At 41.1% G+C, this 20,343-nt stretch overlaps 1 protein-coding gene across 1 annotated transcript in view; it reads right to left on the minus strand.

Moving 5' to 3' along the window:
• LOC128636591 (complement C4-B-like) overlaps positions 1–16,998 on the minus strand; it is a 216,847-nt gene extending 199,849 nt beyond the window's left edge. The window contains 2 exon segments of the mRNA XM_053689585.1: positions 9,764–9,853; positions 16,773–16,998. Of these exon segments, the coding sequence (XP_053545560.1) occupies positions 9,764–9,853; positions 16,773–16,998 (316 nt within the window).
• Between the last annotated feature and the right edge of the window lie 3,345 nt (positions 16,999–20,343).

Consider the following 20,343-nt stretch of genomic DNA (forward strand, 5'->3'; position numbering starts at 1 on the left):
TTAAATTTTGAAAAAGTGTGTAAAGAAGACCAAATCGCAGACTTGCAAATCTGCTCCCCAAAGCCCTTATTCTTAAAGGCCCAAGAAGAAGAAACACCCCTTGTGGAATGAGCTGTGATTTTCTCAGTAGGCTGCTGTCCAGCAGTATCATACGCCAAACGAATAATATTTCTCAACCAGAAAGAAAGAGAAGCAGTAGCAGTAGAAAGCAGTAGCTTTCTGACCATTACGTTTACCAGAAAAACAAACAAACAACGCAGAAGACTGACGAAAGTCCTTAGTTGCCTGCAAATAGAATTTAAGAGCATGCACCACATCTAGGTTGTGCAACAAACGTTCCTTATGAGAAGAAGGATTAGGACACAGAGAAGAAACAACAATTTCCTGATTAATATTTCTAACCGAAACAACCTTAGGAAGAAAACCAAACTTGGTACGAAGAACTGCCTTATCAGCATGAAATATGAGATAAGGTAAATCGCACTGCAAAGCCAAGAGTTCTGAAACTCTACTCTCAGAAGAGATAGCAGTAATAAACAAAACCTTCCAAGATAACAACTTAATATCTATTGAATGCATTGGCTCAAACGGAGTTTGTTGCAAAACTTTAAGAACAAGGTTAAGGTTCCAAGGTGGAGCAACAGATTTAAACACAGGTCTGATTCTGACCAAGGCCTGACAAAAATATTGCACATCTGGCACATCCACCAGATGCTTGTGCAACAAAATAGATAGGGGAGAGTTTTGACCTTTCAGAGTACTGACAGACAAACCCTTCTCCAGACCTTCCTGGAGAAAGGATAAAATTCTTAGACTCCTGACTCCTGTATCCCTTGGATTCACACCAATAAAGATATTTACGCCATATCATATGGTAAATCTTTCTAGTGACAGGCTTACGAGCCTGAATCATGGTCTCAATGACCGACTCAGAAAATCCACGCTTGGATAAAATTAAGCGTTCAATCTCCAAGCAGTCAGCTTTAAAGAAACAAGATTTGGATGAAGAAAAGGATCCTGAAGCAGAAGGTCCTTCCTCAGAGGGAGTCTCCACGGTGGTAGAGACGACATTTCCACTAGATCTGCATACCAGATCCTGCGAGGCCACCGACGCTCTCTTTTGCTTGATCCGAGCAATAACTTGTGGAAGGAGAGCAAACGGAGGAAGCAGATATGCCACCCTGAAGTTCCAAGGAACTGCCAGAGCATCTATCAGAAAAGCCTGAGGATCTCTTAACCTTGAACCGTACTTTGTAAGCTTGGCATTCTGACGAGACGCCATCAGATCCAATTCCGGTGACCCCCATTTGGTTGTTAACTCGGAGAACACATTCAGATGGAGTTCCCACTCCCCGGGATGGAAAGTCTGTCTGCTCAGGAAATCTGCTTCCCAATTGTCCACTCCTGGGATGTGGATGGCAGATAGACAGCAATTGTGAGCCTCCACCCACTGAATGATTCGCGTCACCTCCTTCATGCCTAAGGAACTCTGAGTTCACGAGTTCCCCCCTGGTGGTTGATGTAAGCCACTGAGGTTATGTTGTCTGACTGGAATCTGATAAAACGGGCTAGAGTTAACTGAGGCCAAGCCATCAAGGCATTGAAGATCACTCTCAACTCCAGAATGTCTATGGGGAGAGTTGATTCCTCCTGAGACCAGAGCCCCTGCACCTGCAACGAGTCTCAGACCGCTCCCCAGCCCCTCAGGCTGGTGTCCGTGGTCACAATCACCCATGAGGGTCTCTGAAAGCATGACCCCTGGGACAGGTGGTCTTGAGACAGCCACCACGGCAGAGAGTCTCTTGTCGATTGATCCAGAACTATCCTCTGTGACAGGCCTGCATAGTCCCTGTTCCATTGACTGAGCATGCATAACTGAAGCGCTCTCAAATGGAATTGAGCAAAGGGAACTATGTCCATGGAAGCCACCATCAGACCTATTACTTCCATACATTGGGCCACTGATGGCCGTACAGCAAATTGTAGAGCTAGGCAAGAGGAAAGAATCTTAGCTCTTCTGACCTCTGTCAGAAAAATCTTCATTGATAGAGAGTCTATAATGGTTCCTAAGAAGAACACCCTTGTAGCTGGAATAAGGGATTTTTTTTCCAAATTCACCTTCCGTCCGTGGGTATGAAGAAAAGGACAACAGGATCTCTGTGTGAGATTCTGCTAGATGAAAGGATGGCGCCTGAACCAGAATATCGTCCAGATAAGGTGCCACTGCAATTCCCCTGGACCGAATTACTGTCAACAGAGCTCCCAGGACCGTTGAGAAAATTCTTGGAGCTGTGGCTAGGCCAAATGGAAGCACTACAAATTGAAAGTGTTTGTCCAGATAGGCAAATCTCAGAAATTTGTGATGATCCCTGTGAATAGGAACATGTAGGTACGCATCCTTCAGATTTATGGTCATCATGAATTGACCCTGTTGAACCAGAGGCAGAATGGAACGGATAGTCTCCATCTTGAAGGACGGAATTCTGAGAAATTTGTTGAGGAACTTTAGATCTAGAATAGGTCTGAAAGTTCCCTCTTTTTTAGGCACCACAAATAGGTTGGAATAGAACCTGAGACCCTGTTCCTGAATTGGGACTAAGACTATCACTCCAAGGATGGAAAGCTCCTGTACACATTTCAAGAACGCCTCTCTTATTATCTGGTCTACAGATAATCTTGAGAGGTGGAATCTGCCCCTGGGAGGGAAGTTCTTGAATTCTAACTTGTACCCATGGGATACTATGTCCACTACCCACGGGTCTGGAACATCTCGCTCTCAAGCCTGAGAAAACTGAAAGAGTCTGCCCCTACTTGATCCGATCCCGGATTGGGGGCAAACCCTTCATGCTGACTTTGATTCAGCTGCGGGCTTCTAAAATTGCTTCCCTTTGTTCCAAGACTGACTGGGCTTCCAAGAAGGCTTGGGCTGATCCTCCTTGGTAGAGGAGGGGGAAGACTTACCTCTGAAGTTACAAAATTTCTCTGACGTCCTTTCGATTTGTTCTTCTTATCTTGAGGCAAAAAAGATCCTTTACCACCCGTGATATTGGAAATCATCTCTGACAAACCCGGCCCAAACAAGGTATTTCCCTTGTAAGGAATTGCCAGAAGCTTAGATTTAGAAGAAACATCTGCTGACCAAGATTTCACCCATAGCGCTCTGCGCACCAAAATTGCAAAACCAGATATTTTGGCTCCCAACTTAATGACTTGCAAAGAAGCCTCAGTGATAAAGGAATTGGCTAACTTGAGAGCCTTAATCCTATCCTGTATCTCCTCCAAAGGAGTTTCTGCTTGGAGGGTCTCAGACAAAGCGTCAAACCAATAAGCTGCTGCACTTGTCACAGTAGCAATACACACCGCTGGTTGCCATTGCAAACCCTGATGAATATACATCTTCTTTAAGAAAGCCTCCAGCTTCTTGTCCAAAGGGTCTTTGAAAGAGCAACTATACTCAATGGGAATAGTAATCCTCTTGGCCAGTGTAGAAATCTCCCCTTCCACCTTGGGAACCGTCTGCCATGACTCCTTAATAAAGTCAGCCACCGGGAACATCTTCCTAAAGACTGGAGATGGGGAAAAAGGAATTCCCGGTCTCTCCCATTGCGGTGCAATAATGTCTGTAGCACGGTCTGGCACCGGAAACACCTCTCCAGGAGAGGGTACATCAAAATATCTATTTAATATGCTAGATTTCTTAGAGTTGACAATGACAGGAGTATCGGAGTCGTCCAAAGTAGCCCAAACCTCCTTTAACAAAACAGGTGTTCAAGGTGTTCAAGCTTGAATCTGAAGGAAAGCATCAGAAAAAGGAAATATACTGTCCAAATCTGAGATTTCACACTCAGAGGCTACCGAAGTATCCTCCTCTTCTGATATATGTAAAAGAGCAACTTGTTTAGCCTGCACTGGATCAGAAACCTTACTATCTGGTTTTCTAATTTTCCTCTTACACCTCCCCTGAAGCAGCCTTCAAATACACTCCGTCAAGAGATTGTGAGGAACCGCAGGGCACTGCATGTGATGCTGATAAAGTCTGAGAGAAAGATGGCTCAGAAACAAAAAGTCTATCTTTATAAATTAAAGTTCTTTCAATGCAAGAAGAACAAAAAGGCAAAGGGTGTTCAACCTGGGAATCCAAGCAAAGTTTGCACTCTATGGAAGGCAATGACTCTTGGTTTATATTGCAAGAAAAAAATTTAAACCAAAAAAAAATAAAATATATTTTTATTTTTAGTATAGTTAATACACAATACACTGTCTTTTTAAGAGAAACTCGCAAGGACCACAATTCAAAGAACGACTTAGGCAATTATTTGAAGATTCACAAGTCAATTTCAAAATAGATTTTTTATAAGTAATTAGTTTGACAGGACTTTAAACCCAAGGTTGAGGCACCTACCTGCCCCTCTCTGCAACGCTTGCAAGACTGATGGCGTGAAGGGAGCAGATCCGACAACAACGAGGCACAGGAAGTTACTATGGCCGCATCTGTTTAGAAAAGCGTGCGCTAGCAAGCCGAGCCGAAGAAGAAGGATCCGCCTCTGCTGTGATGTCAGAGGCGGTCCCGTCGGCCATATTTACTGGAAAAAAAACGTGAAATAGAACCTGATATGCTAGACAGCCTGTTTACAATGAAAACAATTGAACTCACACCAAAATGTACTGAGCCACTAATGATCTTAGGTATACACACACAGCCCTAAAGATCAAAGTCTCTAACCAGTCACACAGTGCCCAGCATCCTGCCCATATGATTCCTGAACTTCAGGAATATGTAAGTCCCGCATAAGGTGCATTCTAATTAACTGCTGGAGTGCCACACTTTCATAAGTATTAAAAAGGCACTTACCTGCACCCTTGATTGTCTGGCAGGAGGGCAGCTCACCTGGGATGAGAGGAAGCCGCTCCTCACAGAGACCTGTGGATCAGAAAAAGGACAGAGTAAGCCTACTCTGGCTTTCTACGTGCGGGCAGCAATATGACTGAGCAAACTGAGTGAGGCCCACTCCACAAGTTCCTAACTGCTTGAAAGCCACCGCAGCCCTACTGAAGAGACTAACATGGAGTACAGCTACACCCATCTTGTCAGGAAAGATCAAAGCAAACTTGCTCAGGCTTTTAAAATAATAAACTCTTGATAAAAGAATCTCTAACAGACACCTAAACTTCACCTCCTCCTTGCACTGAAGGCAAAGAGAATGACTGGGCTTGGTTGGAAGGGAGGTGCTCTTTGCCTCCTCCTACTGGCCAGGAATGAAATTCCCAACAGTAATTGATGATTTTGTGGACTCACCGTATCTTAAGAAAGAAAAAGACTGTGCACAATTTGATAATGGAAGTAAATTGGAAAGTCTTTTAAAATTCCATTCTCTATTGACTCTTGAAAGTTTCATTTTGACATAAATTTTCTTTTTTTAATTTGTATTGCTTATTGGAAGCTCTTGCAGGTTCTCCTAACCAAGTAGGGCACAAAATACAAATGAATCTCCTAAAAGGAAGGAGGGTTAAAGGGACATCATACATAAAAAAAATATCACAATATCTCTATGTAAAAAGGGAAGATATTTTACCTCACCAGAGTAAGTGCTCTGTGAAAAGTTAATGAGGGAAATATTATAAGTATCCCAAAAGGCCCCTTATATCTAGTCTCTATTGATATATTATCTAATATACATTACAATAAATATAAAAACCATTGAAGTAAAAAAGGGGGGTGCTGACTGTCAGGATTAGATATGAGCAAACAGAAAAAAAGTTGACAGTTAATCAGCACTCAAAAGAAGCACCTTTAATAATGCAAATACTATGTGAGGACAAGGGAGATCACCTGTAATCAGGGATCCAATTAAAACTTAACTTTTACTATGAATAAATTAAAATATAATATGAGACAAACAGTGTGTGTGTTAAAACTTAGAATAAAAGTATATATACAAACTATGAGGACATTGCCTCCATAGAATTCAATAGTAAGGGCTAATATAAAGCGACTATTGTGGTGGAAAACTAACACCCAATACGCCTATGCGCATTTCACTGTTAGCACGGCTTTCTCAAAGGCTAACCCGATTTGGGCTAGCCCCCCTGTCTTTATATTTCATGTAGCCAATTATCAAAGAGTGTGATTACACCACCAATCTCAGCCTATCACTGATAACTTACAGGGAGTGCAGAATTATTAGGCAAGTTGTATTTTTGAGGATGAATTTTATTATTGAATAACAACCATGTTCTCAATGAACCCAAAAAACTCATTAATATCAAAGCTGAATATTTTTGGAAGTAGTTTTTAGTTTGTTTTTAGTTTTAGCTATTTTAGGGGGATATCTGTGTGTGCAGGTGACTATTACTGTGCATAATTATTAGGCAACTTAACAAAAAACAAATATATACCCATTTCAATTATTTATTTTTACCAGTGAAACCAATATAACATCTCAACATTCACAAATATATATTTCTGACATTCAAAAACAAAACAAAAACAAATCAGTGACCAATATAGCCACCTTTCTTTGCAAGGACACTCAAAAGCCTGCCATCCATGGATTCTGTCAGTGTTTTGATCTGTTCACCATCAACATTGCGTGCAGCAGCAACCACAGCCTCCCAGACACTGTTCAGAGAGGTGTACTGTTTTCCCTCCTTGTAAATCTCACATTTGATGATGGACCACAGGTTCTCAATGGGGTTCAGATCAGGTGAACAAGGAGGCCATGTCATTAGATTTTCTTCTTTTATACCCTTTCTTGCCAGCCACGCTGTGGAGTACTTGGACGCGTGTGATGGAGCATTGTCCTGCATGAAAATCATGTTTTTCTTGAAGGATGCAGACTTCTTCCTGTACCACTGCTTGAAGAAGGTGTCTTCCAGAAACTGGCAGTAGGACTGGGAGTTGAGCTTGACTCCATCCTCAACCCGAAAAGGCCCCACAAGCTCATCTTTGATGATACCAGCCCAAACCAGTACTCCACCTCCACCTTGCTGGCGTCTGAGTCGGACTGGAGCTCTCTGCCCTTTACCAATCCAGCCACGGGCCCATCCATCTGGCCCATCAAGACTCACTCTCATTTCATCAGTCCATAAAACCTTAGAAAAATCAGTCTTGAGATATTTCTTGGCCCAGTCTTGACGTTTCAGCTTGTGTGTCTTGTTCAGTGGTGGTCGTCTTTCAGCCTTTCTTACCTTGGCCATGTCTCTGAGCATCTGAGCTTTTGGGCACTCCAGTGATGTTGCAGCTCTGAAATATGGTCAAACTGGTGGCAAGTGGCATCTTGGCAGCTGCACGCTTGACTTTTCTCAGTTCATGGGCAGTTATTTTGCGCCTTGGTTTTTCCACACGCTTCTTGCGACCCTGTTGACTATTTTGAATGAAACGCTTGATTGTTCGATGATCACGCTTCAGAAGCTTTGCAATTTTAAGAGTGCTGCATCCCTCTGCAAGATATCTCACTATTTTTGACTTTTCTGAGCCTGTCAAGTCCTTCTTTTGACCCATTTTGCCAAAGGAAAGGAAGTTGCCTAATAATTATGCACACCTGATATAGGGTGTTGATGTCATTAGACCACACCCCTTCTCATTACAGAGATGCACATCACCTAATATGCTTAATTGGTAGTAGGCTTTCGAGCCTATACAGCTTGGAGTAAGACAACATGCATAAAGAGGATGATGTGGTCAAAATACTCATTTGCCTAATAATTCTGCACTCCCTGTATTCTTATTGGACCTGAGACCATCACATGTATCGACATGACTGGCTGACGTCATATTCGTAAACAAACAGGGCACGTCTAACGCATTACTATACTCAACAGCTGAGGATAGAAAATGAGATCGATATGTTTGAGATAGAACCAGATTAAGAGAACGGTATATATAAGTGACCAAGTGACGTTGTTTGTGTGGGTTAACTGAAAACACTATATACTATCAAATAGCCTTAACGTAACGATCCTCCAATAATACAGCCAAATACAGCCTATTCATTGTGTGATATATCGTAAAGCTTGTTATGAATTCAAACACACAGATTATATTATATGAAGTACCGGACATGTGTATATATTATGGTTAAGATCTAAAATAGGAAAGGATCATTACTATAATTTGACAGTTTACGATTTTTGATATTGATTAAATTTATAATATTGCAATCAGTCAATTCGATCCTAAAAAAAAAAATATTGGGGCATATTGGGTGTTAGTTTTCCACCACGATAGTCGCTTTATATTAGTCCTTACTATTGAATTCTATGGAGGCAAGTCCTCATAGTTTATTCTCAGTCCCACAGACAGTGCTTACCTTGGCTCCAGTATTGCATTAACCAGAGTAATTTGTGGCGAGGTCAAGCCTCCTTTTTAGCTAAAATCATTTGCAATCCGTGAGCCTACAATATTGGTTTGCACTGGGCTGTGTGCTCTATATGAATTAATTGATCCCTTGGTGCATAATATACAATTGGTGGAGACTATCACCCTATGTATATATAATTTTATTCTTAGTTTTAATACACACACTGTTTGTCTCATATTATATTTTAATTTATTCATAGTAAAAGTTACGTTTTAATTGGATCCCTGATTACAGGTGATCTCCCTTGTCCTCACATAGTATTTGCATTATTAAAGGTGCTTCTTTTGAGTGCTGATTAACTGTCAACTTTTTTTCTGTTTGCTCATATCTGTGAGAAGTTATACTGCAAGTTAAAAAAAAAAAAAGAAAACACAATAGCATGTGCTAAGATCATGTTTTGCACTATTGAGATCTCATGAGATTTCACTGAAACCCCACGATATTTCATAGTTAACTTCCGTAAACTGGCGAATGAAATAACATAACTGCGCCTGCACATGTCACATGCACACTCCTTTAAGTGCCTTTACAATGGGACGTGGCTACTAAATTTAACACATACGTTCATTTGTTTCGAATTTCTAATGTTTGTACAACATTCTATTTTTTTTTTTTAAAGTAATAGTATTTCTAATGCTATCTTTAAATGTAATATTCGATTCAAATTTTTCCAATAATTCAATTTGAATTATGCAATATTCGAATTCGAAAAATTCCAATTGATACATTAGTAACAGTATTTCTAGTGCTCTATTTAAATTTAATATTTTAATTATACAATATTTTAAACAGAAACATTTGAATCAATATATTTGTATCTATTAGCGCTGTGGAATCTGTTGGCGCTCTACAAATAACCAATAATAATAATATTATGTATAAATTAACTAAATTCCCAACCACATAACTATTGAACTTCTGTATAGTATTTGTTAAATTGAATGTTACATTCAAAATTTTTAATGTGGATATTCAATCTAATTATGAACATTTGAAAATGAAAGTAACATTCAAAAATAGGAAAAACATTTAATTACAGATTTTAATGGATTTTCTTTCTTATCAACATTCGATTGTCCAAAACGAACGTCCACAGGACTATTCATTCTACCTAACGAATTAAACTTTCAGCACATCGCCCATCCCTACTTGGGACTAATATCCTAATTGGCTGCTTAAAGTCCCTTTACAATGTTGAGGAAATTCTGAGGTAAAATAATTTCCTTATTTACAAAGATGTTCAGGTGATATTTTCTAGTCAGCTTTTTACAACTATGCTGCATCACTTTAAAGTACTTCAACATTTGGGTCTCATGTCCCTTTAATGTCTGTCTTGTAGATTTGCAATAGGGACAGAGAGGGGCAATTTCACACACAACTCATTTTAAGGAAAATATATTTACCAATATAACTCTGTGGTCTCCCAGCAAAATCTCCCCATTTCTTAACAAGAGCTTCACGGATAAGGGATGAACTATTCAGCACAACAATATCTATTGCAAGTGGAGAGAAAAGAGACAAAAATAAATTAGTGGATTAGATTCACTAACAACCTCACCAATTTCTCAAGTCTCATCATATTGTATGTTATCCTCCTAGGCAGCTGATTTATTAAAAGACTACTAAATACAGTAGAGCTGCTTAATCAACAAATTCATAATAAATAGAAAGACAATGCAACGAAAATCTTAAGTTTCAATTCACTAGTAGAATTTTATCTGACAAAGTTACTTCAATTTCCCCACCGCCTGCATCATGTGACAGACATCAGCCAATCATAGACTGAAATACATATAAACTGTGAACTCTTGCACATGCTCAGTAGGAGCTGTTACCTCAGAAAGTGTAAAATATAAAAAAGACTGTGCAAAATTTGGTAATGGAAGTAAATTGTAAAGTTGTTTAAAATAATATTATATATCTAAATCATGAAAGTTTAATTCTGACTTCAGTGTTCCTTTAAACACAACATATTTTGATGGTGTATATAGAGCACGGTTCAAATGTGTTTGTTTCTATTTGCCTGAAAATAATTATAATAAAGTTTTTTATTTTGAATCTAACAGGAAGTACACGTCTTTGCATAGCTGGCGCAATAGTATAGAACAGGGGTGTCAAACTCATTTTAGTCGAGGGCCATTTTCCAAACAAGTTCAACTCAGGAGGGCCGCACACAACACACATATATTGGCATTGCTAACCAAAACAGTGGCAGAACCTCAAATTTCTGCAAATCCGTCTAAAATGTATACACAATAATAAATAAACACCAGAATGAATAATGAATACTTAATAGCACATTTATTGAATATTAACATGAAATAACAAAGATATTAAATAACTTACTCATTTTTTGCCAGACAGACAGAGGGAGAGCCAGACAGAGAGAGGGAGAGACAGAGGGAGAGAGAGAGACACAGAGGGAGGGAGAGAGAGACAGAGAGAGGGAAGGAGAGACAGAGGGAGGGAAGGAGAGACAGAGGGAGGGAGGGAGGGAGGGAGGGAGAGACAGAGGGAGGGAGGGAGAGACAGAGGGAGGGAGAGACAGAGGGAGGGAGGGAGGGAGAGACAGAGGGAGGGAGAGACAGAGGGAGGGAGAGACAGAGGGAGGGAGGGAGGGAGGGAGAGACAGAGGGAGGGAGAGACAGAGGGAGAGAGAGACAGAGGGAGAGAGACAGAGGGAGAGAGAGACAGAGGGAGAGAGACAGAGGGAGAGAGACAGAGAGAGAGAGAGACAGAGAGAGACACACAGAGGGAGAGAGAGAGACAGAGGGAGAGAGAGAGACAGAGGGAGAGAGAGACAGAGGGAGAGAGAGTGAGACAGACAGAGAGAGACAGCCAGCGAGACAGACAGAGGGAGAGAGAGAGAGAGAGACAGAGGGAGAGAGAGAGACACATACAGAGAGGGAGAGACAGAGGGAGAGAGAGAGAGACAGAGACAGACAGTGGGAGAGAGACAGAGGGAAAGAGAGAGACAGACAGAGGGAGAGAGACAGATAGAGGGAGAGAGACAGACAGAGGGAGAGAGAGACACAGAGGGAGAGAGACAGATAGAGGGAGAGAGACAGATAGAGGGAGAGAGACAGACAGAGGGAGAGAGAGACACAGAGGGAGAGAGAGAGACACATAGGGAGAGAGAGCGAGAGAGAGAGAGAGAGAGAGAGAGAGAGACAGAGGGAGAGAGAGACAGAGGGAGAGAGAGACAGAGGGAGGGAGAGACCGACAGAGGGAGAAACAGAGGGAGAGAGAGACAGAGGGAGAGAGACAGAGGGAGAGAGAGAGAGAGAGAGGGGGAGAGACAGAGGGAGAGAGAGACACACAGAGGGAGAGAGAGAGAGACAGAGGGAGAGAGAGACACACAGAGGGAGAGAGAGAGACACACAGAGGGAGAGAGAGAGATAGAGGGAGAGAGAGAGACAGAGGGAGAGAGAGACACACAGAGGGAGAGAGAGACAGAGGGAGAGAGAGAGACAGACAGTTAGACAGAGAGAGACAGCCAGAGAGACAGACAGAGGGAGAGAGAGAGAGAGAGAGAGAGGGGGAGAGAGAGAGAGACATACAGAGAGGGAGAGACAGAGGGAGAGAGAGAGAGACAGAGACAGAAAGAGGGAGAGACAGACAGAGGGAGAGAGAGACAGACAGAGGGAGAGAGAGAGAGACAGTGGGAGAGAGACAGAGGGAAAGAGAGAGACAGACAGAGGGAGAGAGACAGATAGAGGGAGAGAGACAGACAGAGGGAGAGAGACAGACAGAGGGAGAAAGAGACACAGAGGGAGAGAGAGAGACACATAGGGAGATAGAGCGAGAGAGAGACAGAGGGAGGGAGGGACAGAGGGAGAGAGAGACAGAGGGAGGGAGAGACAGACAGAGGGAGAGAGAGACAGAGGGAGAGAGAGACAGAGGGAGAGAGAGACAGAGGTTGGAGTGGGAAAGATCACTGCAGGGGTGGGAGAAATCAATACGGGGTGGGAGAAATCAATACAGGAGTGGGAGAAATCAATACGGGGTGGGAGAAATCAATACAGGGGTGGGAGAAATCAGAGAAATCAATACAGCAGTGGGAGAAATCAAAACGGGGTGGGAGAGATAAAAACAGGGGTGGGAAAGATCAATACAGGGTGGGAGAAATCAATACGGGGTGGGAGAAATCAATACACGGGTGGGAGAAGTCAATGCACGGGTGGGAGAAATCAATACACGGGTGGGAGAAATCAGTGCAGGGGTGGGAGAGATCAATACAGGGATGGGAGTGATAACTCAGCAGGCTCCTTACCTTGTGAGCTACGGCCCAGGATGCAGGCAGTCTCAGGTGACACAGGCACTCAGATATTCCTGCAGGCTGCACTCCCTCACTTATGGCAGCGACTAATCTGGTTGCAATGGCGCCTTTTTCTAGGTGGGTGCAGCATCAGCGTGATATGCGCTCCACCAAACCCTCTCCCAGCCACTAGTAATATGCTTTAGCTAACTTGCTAAAGCATACGTGCACTACACACAGACCCCACCACCAGCCTTGACACTCAGTGTGCATTACATGCGCTACGCTACAGGCACTATTGAGTTTCTCCTTTATGCATACACATTCTTGTGGTGACGGTGCGGGTCGCCAAAAAATAATTTGCCAGTTTGACACCCCTGGAAGATCACTGACAGATAATAACTCTCACTGCTAATCTGCATGCCCCTTAAGCATAAGTTGTTGCTTTTTTGTTCATCTTTCTTCACATCCATTTTCATTTAAAAAAATATATACATATTAAAATTACATTTTTAAAAATACGACAAAGAAAAAAAAACTTTAATCTTCCTCTCAACTGAAAATAGCATGAGTGGATTGTATTAAAGAGCTTGTAAGTGGAAGAAATTGAAACTGAAATAAACCTAAAAGAGCTGTGGAGAGGAAAGTGTTGTCAGATAAGAGCCCTGTTCTGTCAGACTAGCGAATTCATCAGACTAGCGAATTCATCAAACTAGCAAACGGAAGTGACGTTCCATCAGCTGTCTGATAAAAAATCCAAACCGCGCATGCGCTGCTCTTCTCATAGCATTCCAAATGCAACTACGTCACAGCCCATCAGAATAGTGAACAGACGGTCATGCGCACTAGCAACATTTCTATTTTATTTGTAAATACAACTATTGTATAATAAAACACACGCTGCATACTAACAGCTGTCACAATGTTGGCATTGTGCGGTACAGATTAGTACACACGCTGTCCTGCATTGTTTTGTACCTAGATAAAAACGTTCTACCTTTTGTCTACGGTTTCTTGTCCCTGTAACATTTCAAGATAGGTATGTCCAATTCTTGTGGAGACCAGACAGTTGTGTTCAAAGAGCGACAAGAACCCGTAGACTTCTGCAAAAGGTATCAGACAGATTTTTTATATATTCACTAATTCTGATGGGCTGTGACGTAGTTGCATTTGGAATGCTATGATTTTTTTATCAGACAGCTGATGGAACGTCACTTCCGTTCGCTAGTTTAATGAATTCGCTAGTCTGACAGAACACCCCTCTGTATGTAGAGGTGGGTATATTCTATTCCAGATAAGAAACTTTATCAGCATTTGTTTCTACAGAATTACAATCAATTGCCATTAAAGATTACGGGTGTTTTCCCAAATTCATTGTTAAACACTAAGGGCCATATTACAAGTGGAGCACTAAATATCGCTAATGTGTGCTGATATTACAAGTAAAGCACAACGCGAATATGAGCTTGTGTTCGCATTGCTAGGAGGCGTTTCCATAGGCTCCAATGGGAGCCTCGTTCTGATGCCATTAGAACCTAAGCGCAGCGAAGGGGTAAGTAGTGCAGCGATTACAGCATATTTTCAAATATATATGTATATGAATATAAATATATATATATATATTTATGTGTTAATATGTGTCTATAAACATATTAATGGGCATATTACAGGCGTGCGATAATTTATCCCTAAATACATCTAGCCCTATATGCATTTTATGCACCTCTATCTAATGATGGCTGCTGCCATTTTGGAACCTAAGTTTCACCGCAGGTATCTGAAGGAGAGTTGCTGCACATGTGCAAACACATAATTACCGGAATACAGTGAAAGCGAGACTGCAAAATGGCGGCACCCTTGACTAGAGGGAGGCGGGGAATAACCTCAATACTGTACTTATATAATATGCATTTAGTTTTTAATGTCCCTTTGATAATTTAGGCTTAAAGGGACACTGAACCCTAATTTTCTCTTTCATGATTCAGATAGAGCATGTCATTTTAAGCAACTTTCTAATTTACTCATGTTATCAATTGTTCTTCATTCTCTTGCTATCTTTATTTGAAAAGCAAGAATATAAGTTTAGAAGCCGGCCCATTTTTTGGTTCACAACCTGGGTTGTGCTTGCTGATTGGTGGCTAAATGCACCCACCAGCAAACAAGTGCTGTCCAGGGAACTCCACCAAAAATTTGCTGGCTCCTTAGCTTAGATGCCTTCTTTTTCAAATAAAGATAGCAAGAGAACGAAGAAAAATTGATAATAGGAGTAAATTAGAAAGTTGCTTAAAACCTGCACGTCGTATTTAACAAGCAGCGGTATAAGACCACTGCTCCCTGACCGGGAGATTGACAGCTCCTGCCGGCGCGTGATTGGTTGTGGGCAGGCAGGGAGCAGGATTTTACACAAGTGCAAAATAGCGCTCGTGTGCAATGCTGAATTCCGCCATGGGAATTCAGCCCGCCAGAGGCGAGCTGCGGCAGACAGGGGCGCATTTGTGCGCCTCATCCGCCTCAGCTTCATAAATCGCCCCCTATGTTATCTAAAGAACTTATTTTATAGTAGACATGTGCATTTGTTCTTGGAAGAATGTAAAAAGACCTACAAATGTTTCTATAATTGCTGTATTCATCTGGAAATGATACATGAATAACTCTTTAACAAAAATACTAACACTCTGTATGCAAAAAAGTTGATTAGTTTGTGAAATGAAAAAATAGTATTAGTCCAAGGCGGGAAAAGCTTCAAAAAGTTCAGATTTACACTATTCAATAACTAAATAGCAATGTCAGTTGATCCAGTGTCAGCCAATAAGTATTTCAGCTTAATTTTTGTTTCTTGCTAGTCCTGCCCCCCTATTAGAATAAGCTGCTGACTTTTAGCAGTAGCACTAGAGGTACAAATCCTCAAATCTGTGAATCCAAAATTATTTAAAAAATCCAGACTTTAACTATTTAAAAAAAAATAAAAAAATATTAACAATTTCTATTTTCCCCACCACTTCTCTGCCTGCATCTTTGTTTTTTGTTTTTTTAGTTCTAAAATGCAAATGATTATATAGATATAGGCAACACAAATATTGTTCAATTCACATTCTTACACTATAAAAATTGTGCACAAAATAAATAGGATTATTAGACTATTATTGATTGCAATGACATATTTAGATGTTTAAAAACGTTAATTATAAAATGACTTAAAGGGACAGTGTAATGTAAAATTGGTTTCCCCTTAATGTGTTCCCAATGTCTTGTTATACCAGCTGCAGAGTATAAAATGTATGAGAAACTGTTTGTTTGTTTTTGTAAATTAAAAAGTTGAATGTGCTCCTTGAAACCACAACCCATTATCACTCAAATGCTTCCCTTTCTTATCTCTGTCTCTATATAATACTTAGAAATAAAAATTGAAAATTAATAAGCTTTTTCTCTCCTACGCCCCACTGGGAGTGTAATTTTTTCCTCTGGGTATGTTTAGATAGCTTGTCAATAAGAAACTTTCATTATAGGTAGGGATATCACATGCTAAATCAGCTATTACAAATCTGAATTCAAACTCATGAGAGAGCGAGAGAGAGAAAGAAAAATAGAGAGAGAGAGAGAGAGAGAGAGAGATAAAGAGAGAGAGAGAGAGACAAAAAGAGAGAGAGAGAGAGAGCGAGAGAGAGGGAGAGAAGAGAGCGGAAGAGAGAAAAAGAGAAAGAGACAGAGAGAGAAAGAGACAGAGAAAGAAAGAGAGAGGGAGAGAAGAGAGAGAGGAGTGAAAGAGATAGAGAGAGGAGTGAAAGAGATAGAGAAAGGGGGAGAGAGAGAGAGAGAGAGAAAGAGAAATAGAGAGAGAGAAAGAGAGAGAAAGAATTAGAGAGAGAGAAACAGAGAGAGAGAGAGAGAGAGAAAGGGGAAGAGAGAGATGAGAGAAAGAGAGAGAGAAAGGGGAAGAGAAAGATGAGAGAAAGAGATAGAGAAAGGGGAGAGAGAGAGAGAGAGAAAGAAAGAAAGAAAGAGAGAAAGAAAGAGAGAGGGAAAGAAAGAGAGAGGGAAAGAAAGAGAGAGAGAGAGGGAGAGAGAAAGAAAGAAAGAGAGAATGATAGAGAGAGAGAGAGAGAGAGAGACAGACAGAGAGATAAAGAGATATTGCTATATACATATGCACTCACCTTTGCCCCCAAAGCTCAGACGATAAATAGGTCCATATTTTTGAGAGAGTTTGAGCAGATGAACTGGTAGGTCAGAATGCCCCAGATGCAGCAGGTTACCTAAGAAGGGAAGAGGAGGTGGGCGAGGGGGATAGAGGTTCTGAGGGTGGGAAGGTCCCCTGTGCCAGCGCAGGGTTAGGATAGAGAGAAGTATGAGAAGAGAAGGGACAAGCAGCAAGAGGGACATAATTAGACAGAAGGCAGCCGAAGGCTGATGTATTTGTACACTATGGCTGGGCATAACCTTGACAGACAGGGGGAGGGTGAAGGTAATCAGAGATACGAAAACAAAAAGGATTTGCCAAGCTACACAAATACACTTAAAGGGACATCATACTCATATGCTAAATCACTTGAAACTGATGCAGTATAGCTGTAAAAAGCTGACAGGAATATATCACCTGAGCATCTCTATGTAAAAAAGGAAGAGATTTTACCTCACAATTTCCTCAGCTCACCAGAGTAAGCGCTGTGTAAAAAGTTATATTCAGCTGCTGTCCAGCTGCAGGTAAAAAAAAAAAAATATGAAGAAATGAACAGCAGCCAATCAGAATCAGCAGTGCTGGGGTCATGAACTCTATTACTGTGATCTCATGAGATTTCACTTAACTCTCATGAGATTTCATAGTAAACTTCCTTAAACTGAATAGGGAAATAAGATGAGTGTGCATGAGGCACGCTCCCTTGCCTGTCCCGGGACAGACATACTGATTTGTTGCTTAAAGTCATTCACAATGGGGTGTGAATAATTAGGACATTTTGAGGTAAAATATCTTTCTTTTTTACATAGAGATGCTCAGGTGATATTTTCTAGTCAGCTTTTTACAGCTATGCTGCATCACTTTCAAGTGTTTCAACATTTGGGTATCATGGTCCTTTAAAATAAAATGTTTTTTTACGGGGGGCGGAGCCAACTTTGAAGCCAGACGGTCGCATTTTTCAGCAGCTCCTACCATACTTTCTATAAATTATAAATTTAGTGACCGTCTGTGGCCATCTACCTTACTATATAGCAACTAATGTTGGTTTGACAGCACAGCCGTTCTAGACAACCACTTTTACAAGGAGTGACACCTTATATACGGATCTCTTCTACCCTGATATGTCCTTCGATGGCTGCGTAGTTTCTAGCAGCCATCTTGCGGCCTAGCTGACACCTTCAGTTGAGAGTAAGCCTAACCAAGAGATTTTATCTTTAACCCCTACTTTAGGGGACTGCTACCCTTTTACACCATGGAGGACGCTGAGAACATTTTGGTGCAAATGCATATATTCCTGGAGGCGTGTAAAGGTGCGCTCAGTTGCCAGCCTGAAACGGAGTCTCAACAACCAGCAGCGATACTTTCACCTCATACTGCCTATTCTGATAAGCCTGCTCTCGAGGATAGAGGAACCGCGGGACTGCAGAATACGCAGCCTAAGAGTCATCAGCCCCTGTATAGCGTCAGCCCAGCTGGTGAACCACCCGATGTAGCTGCGTGCGGAATAGAAGTGAAACATCTAGTGTCCTGCATCGGAGCTGGCTGTGTCTTCTGGAATCCGGAGTGGACAGACCGACCCGAAGGAGCAGCAACCCAAAGAGACTCTCACCTTATACGTGTAGCAGTGTCCCCCCATCCGGAGAGTCTCACCCAGCATGGCCCATGTTTCAAGGATTGGGAACTTAGCACACAGCTCACACCTAGCGCAACAAGGCGAGTCGGTGTGGGTTAAAGACTACTGTGAGTAGTTCAGTGAACTCCGGAGCGCTTTAAACTGCTGGCGCTATTACCGACTATTAACTGATGATTAATACTCTGGACATTTTGTTAAAGCGATACGCTTACCTTAAATTTGCAACCGTATTCATATTGGTATGCTCAAGATGTGTATACTTTATCTTATTTAAAATGCAGCATATGTGTCTGAGGGGCTGATTGTTATGGCCTCAGTTAGCAATTATTGTATTATCTCCCAGATTTGTTAGGAACCTAACATCTATGTGTTATCGCTTTGCTCTTACATATTAACTTATACACTTTGAGTGTCTACTGCTCCAGAACATCAAACCATTATTTAAGTTTGGGGACGCCATATTTAATTCTTACATATCACCACAATAAGCTCTTGGTGGTAGGGTCTGCCAGCGGCCGAGGCAGGGTCCTATATATCACTTCATTTCATAATGTTTGGAATATTCTATGCTGGCTCCTCAAAATTCTGACTAAGACTAGTCCTCATTATGTATCTAAAGTGTCTGTAGTTAATTATTTACCATTTGCTCCTCAGCTACATCTCCATAATATGTGTATCTTTGTTTTTGGCTTTAAAAATAGTATGATCAATCCCACCCTGATAAGCCTCTTTAGACAGATATATCCCCAGGTCTCTTTATAGGTGATACTGCACCAGTGTTAATGCAACTAATTCATTCACTTACATGGACATGACTCTTCACTTTTTTACACAGTCCACCTACCTTAAGTTAGGGCGCAACAACTCACTTTGCACTTTTTACTCATTTTTTTTTTGGGTTCTTGTCATTTATTTTTGTATATATCTATATGCGCACCTCTAGGATTTACCTTGTTTAGTATATACTAACTGCCACCTCCCCCCCCCCACATTTTCACATAAGATACCTCCTTATTTAGGAGGGTTAATAAAGCGGTTTGTCTTGTCTATACCGCACCCTATTTACCTTTCTTGTACATATAATCAGCAGGGACGCATAGCGTTGACCATATCTATCTTTTTCTTATTAGGCCTGCTAGACTGTTTCAAACTCCCTTGATTATACCGTTAAATTTTAGTGTCTCAGAATTTAATGTAGTATACCCACATATTTCACTACAGTAATTACCTGCATATTTTATCACATATTTTCACAGCAAAAATCTGTATTTACTCTTGTTATTGTTTGCTTTACCAATTAATAACTATTCTATACTTGCAGGTCCAAAAATGACCATTTATATTGCTAGTCTCAGTTTATTTCATTTCTCTCATCTACTTTAACAATAAAGAGAAAAATCCCAACAGTGTAGACTTTTAGGGAAAAATGTTAATGGGCCATGAGCATGGTCTACAACAGGTTACGTTTACTGTACGCACAAGGCCTTGTTGATTTTTATTTCTTTTTTGAATATCCTAATCTGTATCTTACCATACAGGGAGTGCAGAATTATTAGGCAAATGAGTATTTTGACCACATCATCCTCTTTATGCATGTTGTCTTACTCCAAGCTGTATAGGCTCGAAAGCCTACTACCAATTAAGCATATTAGGTGATGTGCATCTCTGTAATGAGAAGGGGTGTGGTCTAATGACATCAACACCCTATATCAGGTGTGCATAATTATTAGGCAACTTCCTTTCCTTTGGCAAAATGGGTCAAAAGAAGGACTTGACAGGCTCAGAAAAGTCAAAAATAGTGAGATATCTTGCAGAGGGATGCAGTACTCTTAAAATTGCAAAGCTTCTGAAGCGTGATCATCGAACAATCAAGCGTTTCATTCAAAATAGTCAACAGGGTCGCAAGAAGCGTGTGGAA

The sequence above is a fragment of the Bombina bombina genome, chromosome 7, assembly GCF_027579735.1.
Source record: "Bombina bombina isolate aBomBom1 chromosome 7, aBomBom1.pri, whole genome shotgun sequence".
In the NCBI taxonomy this organism is placed as follows: domain Eukaryota; kingdom Metazoa; phylum Chordata; class Amphibia; order Anura; family Bombinatoridae; genus Bombina; species Bombina bombina.